The following is a 13,989-nucleotide window of genomic DNA, read 5'->3' on the forward strand; positions in this document are numbered from 1 at the left end:
GGGTGCTTAAAAAAACATGAAAATTTAATACAAGGTTTCCCAGAATTTTTTCTTATTGTAGTTAAGAAAATCAAAAATCGTTATTCACAATTTTTTTTTATAAGCATTTAATTAAAATTCAAATTTTTACAAAATATGTCAAAATCGTGAAAATTTGCAAGTCATTTTGTGGTAGAAAATTCATAAAATTTTTTGTATTTATATCTAAGTATCTAAGGTTTAAAAACTTTAACACCAAATTTTTCATAAGTTTTCCTTCAAATAGCTGTAGAGGAAACTCAAAATTTCATAATGAGAAAAATGGTAACCAGGTCTTTAGGTTGACATTTTCTTTACACAATTTAACTTTCAAAATATTTCGTTTATTATTTTAAAGCTATTTATAGGCATATGAAATCTTCGTTTTTGTTTAGTTTTCTTATGATAAGTATCGATAAAATTCTTTTGGCCAAGTCAAAATACTATACAAAGTTCTTCATGAGTTATTCTTAATGGGATAAAAAATTTATAAAAATACAATACAATTTTTTTTTTATTAACGTTTGAAGTTCAAATATTGACAAAATTATGTATACTTGTAAATTATTTTGTAGTTAAAATTTATAAAAAAATTTGTATTAGAAGTTAAAAGTTGAAAATTTTTCCATAATTTCATCCAAGATTTTCCATAAGTTTAGCTTACAATAATTATAAAAGAACTTAAATTTTGGGGTGTGCAGGTCATTAAAACGTAAACTACCGTTTCACCACCCATTGGAAAATATATCCTAGGCTGACAAATCATCTCTGTTCAGAATCGTTTTTCATACACAATGATAGTAAAATAACCACCATTGGATTCAAACTGATTGTTTAAATAGAATTTATTCATTTTTTAGAATATTTGTATGGTATTTTACTCATCGTAAATTTAATTTCAAAATTTAATAGAATTATATATTATATACGAGTTTACTTTAGTATAAATAACACTAACAATTAAATTGTATCTAATATTCTAATCTGTAATCTTTTATATTGTGAAGTTCAATTCAGCTAATTAAATTAATACCTAATAATTTTGTAATCGCGTAACTTAAATAAATACTAAATTTAGCTTCATTAAATCAATATACATATTATTATAAATAATTTACCAAATTATACGAAGTAATTCAAATAACATATTTCTATATCAGTGGTGTAACTTAAAAATTTGGTCCCGTGAGTAGCAAGAGTGAAATTTTTAACGTTCCTCCCTTATCTAGGAATTATATAATAGGAAGTCTAAGGGGGAATATGTATTCATTTTATTAAAATTATTTTATAAATACTTTTAAAATATTATTGAATGTTTTATTAATTTAGAATTGTGTAATAATTTTGAATTTATATATAAATAATTATTTATAATTTATATTTAAATTTATTAAACATAAATTAATAGTTTAATTAAAGTTAATTATAAATGTATTATTAAATATTAAAAGAAAAACATTGTATTACTTCGACGCACTCTCTGATCCTTTTTATAGTTACAACACTGTTAGTATGTACTATGCGTGTTAAATTTTTAATATTTTGTTTGGGTAATGGGTATACCTTCTTAATATTTTTTATCGTTATAATAGTTATTACTTTTTAGTTTTTAGTGTATTATTTTAAAATTTTAGGGGGCAATAATGCATTTTCTTAGTATTTTTAGATTATTGAATTATCGTTTAATATTAATTATACATTAAATGCAATGCATTACTACCTAATATTTATTGGTAGTAAATATTTGGTATTTAATATTTATTATTAATCTGATTGTTTACTTGTAAGTAAAATGTATGTATACACAGTGTATGCTACACTGTCTCACTGGGAGGTAAATTTAGACGTACATAGAATTCGAAAACCGTAAAGCTATTCTTCATTATGATTCATGACTCACGTCAACAAGTCACGTACAGCAGTTAAAAAATATCAGTTTGTATGTAAAAAAATCTATATATTCAGGCACTTCAAGTATGGTGTTTGCAATTTTAAAAATAGACGTATTTCAACGTAGTTAAAACTTAAAAAAATTACTTTTTTCATTGTATAAAAATAATATTAATACAGTAGTATTATATGTATACTAAACCTGCTTATATATTGATAAAATAATTTAGTATAATTACTCGTATAGTAATATTTTACATCTACTAATTTCTATTTATATAATATTAATATTTAATATCGTTATAAAGTTTCATTTTTGCTCTTATTATTATACTCATTAATTATTATAATTCAGATTGTAAATACATTTAAATTAAAAATATAATATAATGTGATTTTTCTTTGTATAATTTTTATAAATGCAAATGCAATACCAAGTAGACAAAATATTTAAAAATAGGTACCTAAGTATCGCTCTGATGAACACCATAGTCCATAAAACAGTGTTGAATAGTTAACCGTTTACGTAGGTACTAACATAATATAATAATATCTATATCTATTACCTATCTATTGATTATTATAATGGATGCGTTAAATTTAAGTTCAATTATGTATCAAAATCGAAGCATTTTTACTGCCCTAAAAGATGATGACTGATAACAGACAGAAAAAAACACACACGTCATTATAAAAATAATAAATAATATATGCATCGCTCCTCTCAGATTCTAAAATGTTTAAATTTGACTAAATATTAATTTATGATTAGGTACTAAAAACAATTAAAAATAGCCAATAAGTATCGAATACCTAATATATAATAATAATAATAAATGTTACATATTACTAATTACTCTATAGACAATAATATAGATATACTTATCGTTTTTGGTTATTCTTTTTTTTTTTAAATTTGTATTTTATTATTCTACATAATTAGTCGTATTTGCCTAAAAAAGCTTTAATAATTAGTGTTTAACATACGTAATAACATGTTTCTCAAAAGTTACATAATAAGTAATTATTTATGAATAATGTACCTATACCAATTTATAATTTATAATTAATATAACTGCAGCTAACTATAAGGGCATATTATATAGTTACTTGTATCTAGGCGGTCTAGCACTATATAGTTTGTGTTTAAATAATATGTTTGCCTCTAAATGTTGTTCCTGTTCATCAACAGCCTTGATATTGAAAACTGTTCATGATAAACAAGAACAAAATTAGTATTGGGTGAACAACAGATGATCAATACAATAATAAAACTATACTATTATATAATAAATCATAAATGGGTAATCGGTTTAATTCATGAGGTCATTGTTTAATGTGCATGACTATTATTGACTGGAATACTATTTTTATTGAGAAGACCTGTTTTTAGAAATAATCTTTAATTTTAATAATCATATATAAATTATAAAAAAAAAAAATCTCATGAAAAATGAGCCGAAAAAAGTATAAAATAATTTTAAGGACAGCATTAATCCTATCTATACCTATATACCTTATATTACCTTATATATAAAATATAATTTTAATCAAATATCGAAATATTATTTAAAACTTCTCATTATGAATTAAATTTTATGTTAGTTTTAAAGTTTTGTAAGTATTATAAATAATAATTTACAAATTATGTTTAAAAAAACTGGATATTTTTAAGCTTTAAAGTCAAACGAAATCATACTTTTAAAGTTATAAGTAACATTGTAATTTGTAATAGATCATTTGATATATTTACAATTTAAGTACACCTATTTATAGTCAATCACAATTTTAATTTGACTAATTAGTAATTTACATTAATTAATTTTACCATATAAATTAAATTGCTCAATGTTGTTGATAATTTGCTTTCATTCCACGTCAGTATTGGGAAAATATAATAATGATGATAAATAAATAAGTATAATAATAACATATTAACTCAATACTCATAAACATTATATAAAGTTATCGTAAATTATTGAAAAAACAAGACGACATTGAAACCCAGATCGGATATTAAGGAGTCATACGAAGAGAGAGAAAGATAATCAAGTACACGTATAGTTTGCCTGGAAAATGTTTACCTACGTTTCAAGGTTTCATTGTAACGAAAAATGTCTGTAGTCATCATATAACCACCATTCATTGCATTGGACACCGAAAAGCCAAACCGTGTAATGTGCGACAAATCGATGTTATATAAATTTTTTTCTTTCAGAAGATTTGTTGTGATTTAATCGAGAGCATCCGTTTTTATTAGTGTGCGAAAACATTACGCCAATATAGATAACCGTTCAAGGTCCTCCTTTTATAGGGTTTGGGTACCTATACCAAAGTGAGACGCCCGTCTTGCAGTTCAGTTCATTTAAAAATTCAGACATCAAAGCACATATTGAAACAGAAAAATGAAGATTATTATGGTAAGTCAATAGTTACAATAAAATAATATAATAATATCAAAAATATAAAAATAAATTAGATGTTCCTATAATTCTTAATGAATAATACAAGTATAGATGTACCGATAACTCGATAAGTTTTACATATTATAGGTATTATACTATAATCACATTATAAGGTTATATGCACCTGTAATGTTCAATATTCATACCATTTTTCAATGAGTTTGAAATTTTTTTTAAATTTAATTTTAAATTTAGTTTTATTTTTTTAGGTGTTATATTGAATTATCCAATAATAATATAATACTTTTATACTGACATATTGACATACGTAATATGCGGGTAAAAAAAATTCTAAAATTCTAAAAATCAGCTAAGAGTAATAATATGTTTTACCAATCTCCTTATTTGTCATTCGATTCGGATAATTTAGTTTAAAACGTATCCAAAAAATAATTAAGTAATATAATTATAATACTCATATTATATTTTATAAAATTATTTTACTATTTTGGAAAGGTATTCATAAACATCAAATATTCGTAGATAATAAATATTAATATAAACCATTATAGTTTATTAATTATTATTTATAATTAATATATTTTCTTTTGTATGAATATATGTAATATATGATAACATTGATAACTATACTACACATTTACTATAGATTTTTTCTAAAACCGTTAAAAAAGGAACGTTTTACTGTTGCACATTCCTATTTTATTGTATATTATATTACTATAATTTTTAAATACTGCTACATTGCTTTTAATTTGAACTGAATAAAAAACAACAGTTTGTCTTTTTTGTTGCATATTATTATTTTAGTCAATTGTCAATATATATATACCTATATATATAAATTAAAAAATAAACATTTTAATTTATTGTTTTATATAAAATAAAATGGTTACATTTATTTTAAAACTTAATGAATGTTGGTAGGTACTAAAAATAATCCATTCCATTTTTTTAAATTAATTATGATAAATAATTAAATAATTAGTTATAATATTCATTTTTTGGTTTATAAAATATAAACATTTTCCTTTTTGTTGAAAGACACCTTTATGAAGTCCTAGGCATTGCCGGATTGTCACCCAAACTTTGAATCTAATATAGTTTAGTTTTATTTAAAAATGCTAGTTCAAGTTCAGTTTGGTATGAAAAAATAATGTGTAATGAAAATTTTTATAAATCCGTCAAAAAGTTGTATTTATTTAAAATAAATTATATTAAATATGTAGTACTTTATAGTAACATTAATTATTTATGAGCTTGTTGAATTAATTTTTGGTTTGATAATTGAATTAATATTGTATAATAATATAATTGCTGCCTTACACGCAGATTGTTACTGGGATTAATTCATAGTTAATGATATATTATAATATTTAGATATACATGTTTATGAAATTATAAATTTAAAAAACGTATCACAGCGTACCTGTTTTTAATAAATAAATATAATAATTTTACGATTTACATTAATATAATTAATAACTAATAATACGTGCTTATAAATAAATTATATTATATTATTTCAATTTAAATAGTTAAGATCTACTATATAGTTACTTATATCTATAGTCGAAGTTGACGTCCTTCACCGAAAAAAGCACGTACAGCGATTTATCGGACTTTGTCGTTAAAAAAAAAATAAATAATAATAATAATAATAAAAAACTGGTCATTTTCCATATTCACAAATATTTCGAGGTTTGACAATTTATTTTACACGTGTGTATGTTTAAGACTAGCTTCTGACAAAGGTCATACCTATACATATTTAAGTTAAAAGTAAATCCATCAAACAATTTTATTAGTTGTATGTGTTGCCTAATTTCTATAAGCTGATAGGATTAATGTATCGTACAATGTTGAACTGTAGCAAGAACCTACTTTTTAATATATACATATAATTTTAATTATAAACAATAAAAAAAACAATTACAACTTCTAAACGTGATGTATGAATCGATATTAATGTTCATGTTATTAAATGCTTGTTAATGTGTATTTTTATTTCATATTTGTATATAATATAATACTAATATACACACATAACATATTATTATGATATCCTACGAAGTGCATGTGAAGGTATAATCTGAAAACCATGATGGACATGATGTACTTATAGCCTTATAGGTATACAAAAATAAGAATAATATATAATTTATACTTTTGTTTAACTTTCAAGTGTGCACAAAACTTTAAAAATAAACAACTTTAAATATTTCGTCAGTTAATTTTGTAGTGGGAATGAAGTTTTATTTTAAAATTTTTAAATGTTAAATTAGCTTATTATTGATGCCACATTAGTTACAAATTATTATTTAATGTTTTTATTTTTAGTGAATAGATAGGTACTAGATATTAGGTATTATACTATATATTATAGTGTGGTATATATTACTACAGCCTGTAGGTACATCGAATATAACGAAAAACACATTTTATCTCTCTTTTATTATAGGAATCTATTCGCTACCATGTATAAACATTTCGTTTCCTGAATACTGAATAGTCGCATTTTCTTGCCACGCCACGCCTCTCACACCTCCACCTATTCCACCTATATCGAAAATAGGTACACCACAGTCTTCCAATCGTCAAATAGATACATAATATTAAACTAATATATTAGTTTATTCTTATATCAGATATTTCGGAGTAAGAAGAATATTTTTTAAACAATTATTATTTTTTACAGAAATATTTTTTCAATATTTATATAATCATAATATATTCATATACAATAGTTTCATAAGTTTCACATGTAACCTTTAGGTATTCTAAACAAATTGATTTATTGGTGTTAATAACTAAATAATTAATATTTGAAATTTACTTTTATTTTATACAACAGTTATGTATTTAACAAAATCTCAAAATTTCCGATTTCGTGTATTATATTTGAGAATCTGAACATCTTGTTGTTTTGAGTTCATTAAATCTCACGATGTCGCACTTGAAAATAAGTATAGTACATTTTAGTTAATTATATTCAAACAGTTTCTCAAATGTGGACAATTTCTGGATTGAGAGGGGGGGGGTAAAGTCAGCTATTGTTATTTATTTTTGTTTTATAACATATTTATCTACACTCATAATCATTTGATATATTTATAAGCTATTATATTATATGCAAATAACATAAATAGGTATACATTTTTTTTTATCGTAAATGGTATAATAAAAAAACGTATTATTCTTATATATTTTTAGTTTAAAAAAATCCTTCTACTAATTACTATTCGCACTGCTGGGTGCACATAAAACATATTATGCTATCATATAACATATTATAGGTATACTATATAATATTATTATAAATTCGCTCATCATAATAATTATTATACGATGGTATGTTTTACAGTGTTTGACGATTTTCGTTGTGTCGGCCTTATTGGCGGCACACAATTGTCGGGCTGCGCCTGCCGTGCCTCCGTTCACTGACGAGAAGGCTGACCACGAGAGCCTAGACGTCAACGAAGTAGGACCGGCCGAGGAGAACTGGAAGCTGTACAGCCTGTTGACAAAGACCAAGTCGTACGATCCGTCGGACACCGAAAAGACCCGCGAGTTGCTGAAGGAGATAGAAGAGTACACGCGGTTGGTCACGACCACGGATGCGGTGACGACAGACATGCCAGCCGACGACTCGACGACGGAGCTGCCAGCCACGGACGCGACGGACATCATCGAAACGGATCCCGCGTCGTCCGACTGGTTCGGCTCAACGTGGAGGAATATGAACAGGAACGACGACAACGACGGCGACGGCGACGGGTCGCAAATGGGCAGGCAAGACGACGGCAACGTGGAAGACATTATCAAAAAGATTTCCAACGACTTGAAGAAACTGTACGTCAAAATCAAGCAAGTGATTACGGTGGTGAAAAACTGGTATGCATTGTGGGACGTAGCTAATACGGTTTTCGTGGCGGCAGGATAAATAACACGTTAACTTAAATATTCGTAGTATACGGTACAACAATAATAACAATAGAATAGTATAACACCTAATAAATACGTGATATATATTATTATACGTGTCCGTGTATTAACACAATATAATATTATTATTGAACATTCGCGAATGATTAACATCGCGGACATTTAAGACAACGATTAAAAACGGCTAATGTATTATAAACGTCACCTTCTAATGCTCTGCATGATCGTTTGTGTGACTGACAACATCGATTCGTCTGTTTTTTCACTGGTCAAACCTGCAAGCATGGCGCATCCAAATATTTCCCGAGGGGCCCCATAAATCAAAATAATTAATTAACATGCGTTATACATAATATGTTTTCGTATTTATATATTATCATTATGATGATTTACATCAGTCAAAATATGTCCTCCGTGTGTCCTTAAATACATCCCGAAGCAGGTTACGTGGAATTACTCCAACATTTTGTTCCGCGTTTTTGTATAATATGTTTATTCGTCTATGATGTTTATGAATTTTTTATGTCTATGCGCTGCTAAGAGATATCGAGATATGAATTCCAATGTATTGTTGAATTTTTGCTTGTGCCCTGTTGACAAAGACGAATATCACGTTAAAAACTTTTAATTTTACATCATCCCATATCACACGTTCTAACATGCATTTTATAATCCATATTAACGATCGAACTGCGCGTCGCATGCAATAATATAATAACTAATAAGTACGTAACGGGTAACATTCATGTTTAGAATTTAGATATTTGAATGCTGTGTATGAATTTCCTCGTAAACGTAGCGAGATGTTTAAAAATACATATATCATCACATTAGTATAACGTATAAGAGTCATATTATTATATTATCTTCTACTCACTTCATTGTTTTTCTTGACTTATTATTGATTGTAGAAGTAAATAGGAAAAAAGATTGACGAAATCATAAACAATAGCATCAGATAACATTAAAACAATTCAAATTAAACATAAAAATAGGTGTTAACATATATTAAAATATTAATTAAAATTTCTTATTATAGTTATATAATATATCTTTTTGATTATTTTAATATTATTTGTGTATAATGTGTAGTTCATTTATCTCAAACAAATTGTCTAAATATTTAGAAATATAATATTTAATATGCAGTATCTACCTATCAACTCACTAAATGTAAATATTATTAAATATTTGATATTTACCTACTAGAGAATTTAAACAAGTTGAAATATATATAATTTTATAATTTATTTATTTACAGTTGTATTAATTAATAAGATACATATTTATTTACATATTTACATACTAATTTTTTATTGTATTCTAATAACATATTTACTTATTTTCACTAAAGGTATAAAAAAAATGTGTTCAATTGTTTATTTTTCTTATAAAAAAAATGAAAGTAATTAAAATAACTTTTGTACAAAACAACATAGACACCTTTAAAACATTAATTATTATCAATTACTTAGTATAATTAGGTACTTTATTTTAAGTATAAAATATATGCGTATTATAATATTAAAAACCAGCCCTAAATAGGCCATAAGTGTTTACGATAAGCAACATGTACTAAATCTATAGTATAGACTGTAGATAGTGGTTATAACTCAATGACATCATTTTAACCTTCATCAGTTGACATGTTGTTTACACTTTATAATATTTTACTTTTCATATTTCTTTTAAAGCTTTCATTATTTTGGTTAGGTATTGCATATTTATTATCTACTACCAATTGTCTCTGTTTTACACATTTTTAATAATTAAATTGTATTATTTTATACTTCATAATATTTTATTTTATTTTATTTCTTATTTAATTACAAATACGTACTATTTACAATTTGTACTTATTCTTTATACCTGGCTTTTGGCTGTCAGGTGATAAAAAAATAGATTTATTTTTCTTAATTTTGTGTTTTTAGAAATACGTAAATAAAATTTTAGTAGGTGAGTTAAATTACTTTTCCAAATAGAAAATTTATTTTTATCATATTCATAAGTTATAACTTATAAAGTCATTATTAATCATTCATTATAATGCTGTACTTCATTAAACCTTATATTTTAAAATTGTTATGATACGAAATTTTTTTGCAGGGTCAACCACGCTAGAGGTTCAAATATTGAATATGATGGATACCCTATGTCTGCAAGTGCTTCTGAATCAGATGGAGTGTTTGTAATAGCCGATCCTCTAATAGGGGATGTAGATAAATCTAATAAATATACATTACCCATAAATGGGGATTAAATTATAAATAATAATTTCAGAATTAAACTTATATGACTTATTGAAATCGCATATTAACCTCAAATTGGTAATTTAAATTATATTATTTAAGTTTATTTTTATTTAGTAAAATATTGTTCCTTTATTGTATCATTTATTTATTCTGTACTTATTTGATCATATTTTTCCAAAATATAAAATAAAATGATTATACAAATAACAAATATATTTTTAATATAGTATCATGGGCATTAATAATATGACAATTTTTGAGTTTTACAGCTAACAACTGAAACATTTGCACATTGTATTATTATTTACTTATTACCAATATTTAAATAAATCATACATTACTATCTACAAACTATGTTAATGATGCATACCATAAGTCGCAAATCACAATATTTAAATTTACTATATTGAGTTTTGCATACCTACTATATAGATAGTACTTAATTAGTACTTATACCTAACTAATAACTTATCAGTTTTATTATTTAGTTATTATTAGTTATACTTTAAATACCTAAATAATAGATAATAGGTATGACGTATGTATGTAAATATGTAATCATGGCATTTGGTAGTTTTATAAATTATATTATATTATTTATATTAAAATGTTAAATGTGAATTTTGTTACATAATTTCAGCAGGTAATTCGCCGGCTAGTTTCTACTACGGTTCCAGTGAGTTCCACTGCGTGTGTGTCGTTTGTATGTACTGTTAGGTGAATAAAATATATAGGATAAGAACAGAGATACATGAGGAACGTTAAATTTCTGAACAATCAAATTTACTTTTAAGTAGAAATTTATTTTACATCAATACTTTTTCTTCTTCATAAAAGAGGGTGCATTTTTAGATTACTAAGCAATTTATCATTTTTAATCTAATTTTTTATTAAGGAGTTATTTTTTGAGGTTTACATTTTTGAGGATTCCTATAAGTCAGTGCACACTACACAGTTTGCATATTTAAAACCGTTGAACGGTCAATATGATCTCATTTTAAGGGTTTCCTAAAATGTAATGTATATCTTAATGATGGCTGGAATAATCAAACAATTAGTTAGCGAGATATTTAATAATCAATTATAATCAGATGATTAGATAGTAGACAAAAGTTAATAAAATAAGTTATTCGAATTAATTTTATTACTCGGATTATTATTGTGATTTCTGATAGACGGCAGCAATTATCAAGGGTCAACCGGTTGATCACAATTATTATTTGAAATAATAATTATTTATTTGTAACACGAATCGTCGACATGGGTAATAAAAATGACTAAAAATAGATTTGGTGGAAAGGAAAAACAAGTTTTTTTTTAGCAAAAACGACTGGCGCCCACGAAAATTGCAGGCCGAGCGTCTTAATATCGACTCCCGACCAAATAATTGCCATCGCTATATTCTGTATTATTGAAAGACAATATCTCCAGATAATATTATGTATAAATTTCAAATCAAATATTGGAGTGTTCCAGGCTTTCCAGCGGACAGCGACTTTTGTTCTCGCGGAATATTTATTTTCTAAAACTGGTTAGTTGACAATAAATTACCGTTGAAATACATTTTAGTCTTCATTCTAATAATCTTGTTTCTATAACCGTAATTAAAATATAATGGATTAACTGAATTAAATGGTTTTAAATATTTTACATATCGTATTGATTTTATTCTTCATGCCTAAAATTTAAACACAATTAATAATGTATAATACTTTTTAAACGGAAATTAACTAAAAATAAGTCGGGTGGTATTATTTTACAATACATTTGTACTTAGCGATTTATATTGGAATGATTTGATTAATTTTATTTCGATATAATGTTAAAAAAAAAACTATTATTTCGATTATATATAAAATTCATTTGATTCTCTTTTTAGAATAATTGTATCATTCGATAATTCTCGTACATTATAATGTACAACTGAAAAAATTCATCAGTCCATTTTGGAGGGCGAGACATGATTATTTCACACAATATACCTACATCATTTTTTTTTTTTGTAATAGAAAAAGTTTTTTTTTAATTTTACTTTAATGTAACATGATATTCGCATAAATATTGCTTCACAATGCCAGTTATATAGACAGTAAAATAAAAAATAATATAATTATTTAGGCCGAGGCTCATTAAATTTGCGTACACATTAATATATTTTTTAAATATACAACAACTCATTTGCTCACAAAATTGTGAACAATGAAAACCAGCTTGTATAGGCACAATTTGTTGTGTACTTGTACACCTGCAGGGTGTCCGTATACAATTAAGACTTAAAGTATAAGTGTATAACGTTTATTTTTAATTATGGTTCCTATCGGTTTCCAATGTTTCCATCTATCTGTAATGAATAATATCGATTACATTACCTACTGTACTCGCCCAAGTACATGAGCCGTGTAGGACAAGCTTTAATCTTTATTGCTATATTTCTTACACTATTTTTATTAAACGTTTTTAGCGATACCTAATTGATTAATCTTATAACATAAATAATATCTTATTCACTTTATTTTAGTTTTCGATTGCGGCTTATTTACAAATGACGCTATTTGTTTAGCACAGAAAGAAAACATTGTTTATTAAATAATTAAAAATTTTGAGAATACTGAATAGAGGCAATTAAAAAATTAATGTTTTAATTTTCGATGTAGATACTAATAGATTTTTTAATTCTAGTGTTATTGTAAATAAAAATAGTGAGCTATGGACCAATCTAAAAGGTTAGGATATGATGATAGAAAGTCTTAAGCCTATAAAGGACGAAGGAAAATGTTGTTTGAATATAATAGTTTTTCATCATCAACAATGGCCAATTCAAAAATTTGGAGAGATATGCAGGTTATATAGTATATACACTCTATACGTGATTAAAATTCTCCGAAAAAACGTTTCTATTGTCCTAAGATTATGCGCAAATAAGTTATAAAAAAGATAAATTTGCGCAAATGAGTTTTATCCATTATTTATTTGAAAATGTTGTTACATTAAAAAAGAAATCCAGTTGGGTAGTTAAAATAATAAATACAATTATGACAGTTGATTTCAATTTTTTCCCTTTGTATGAACAACTAATTCGAATCAAAAGTAAATAATAGCAGCTTGATTTGTATGGTATATATAATACTATTATTATTATTACTATTTTATACTAATAAGTGCCTACTACCTAGGTATAAAAAATAACATCTAATGAACACTTGTTTACAAATTTTATTATATATATTAAAAATGAAAACAGATAGGTAATAAATAATAAAATAAAATCTTAGTGATGAAATATCGGTGTAAAAAAATTGTAATGGTTGATGTAATGATGTAATATTATGATAACAATATTGTTTCCCTTATCGATGACCAATATCATTGATTAAATATACTGTATATTTAATCAATGCCAATATTGAATGCTGTAGTATTGAGATTTAATTGACAACTCGGTAGGTACAATACTTTTATAA

The 13,989-nt window shown here is 25.1% G+C and overlaps 1 protein-coding gene across 3 annotated transcripts; it reads left to right on the top strand.

The window, feature by feature from the left end:
* Positions 1 to 4,016: 4,016 nt before the first annotated feature.
* On the top strand, positions 4,017 to 10,739 carry LOC114119147 (uncharacterized). 3 transcript variants are annotated; one of them, XM_027980631.2, is made up of 3 exons: positions 4,017 to 4,328; positions 7,696 to 8,198; positions 10,383 to 10,739. In XM_027980631.2, the coding sequence occupies exons 1-3, from the start codon at positions 4,314 to 4,316 to the stop codon at positions 10,534 to 10,536; spliced, it is 672 nt and encodes a 223-aa protein (XP_027836432.2). In that variant the 5' UTR covers positions 4,017 to 4,313; the 3' UTR covers positions 10,537 to 10,739. The 3 variants fall into 3 exon arrangements, with proteins under 3 accessions (XP_027836432.2, XP_027836431.2, XP_027836433.2); XM_027980630.2 differs by having other exon boundaries at positions 4,019 to 4,328; positions 7,696 to 8,225; XM_027980632.2 differs by having other exon boundaries at positions 4,020 to 4,328; positions 7,696 to 8,183.
* The last annotated feature ends 3,250 nt before the right edge of the window (positions 10,740 to 13,989 follow it).

Source organism: Aphis gossypii, chromosome 1, assembly GCF_020184175.1.
Source record: "Aphis gossypii isolate Hap1 chromosome 1, ASM2018417v2, whole genome shotgun sequence".
Lineage (NCBI taxonomy): Eukaryota > Metazoa > Arthropoda > Insecta > Hemiptera > Aphididae > Aphis > Aphis gossypii.

What these genes read in the sequence shown, in the direction of transcription:
- LOC114119147 (XM_027980630.2), top strand. An exon ending in ATTACGGTGGTGAAAAACTG is followed by an intron (nt 8,226 to 10,382) that starts GTATGCATTGTG and finishes ATTTTTTTGCAG; the next exon opens with GGTCAACCACGCTAGAGGTT.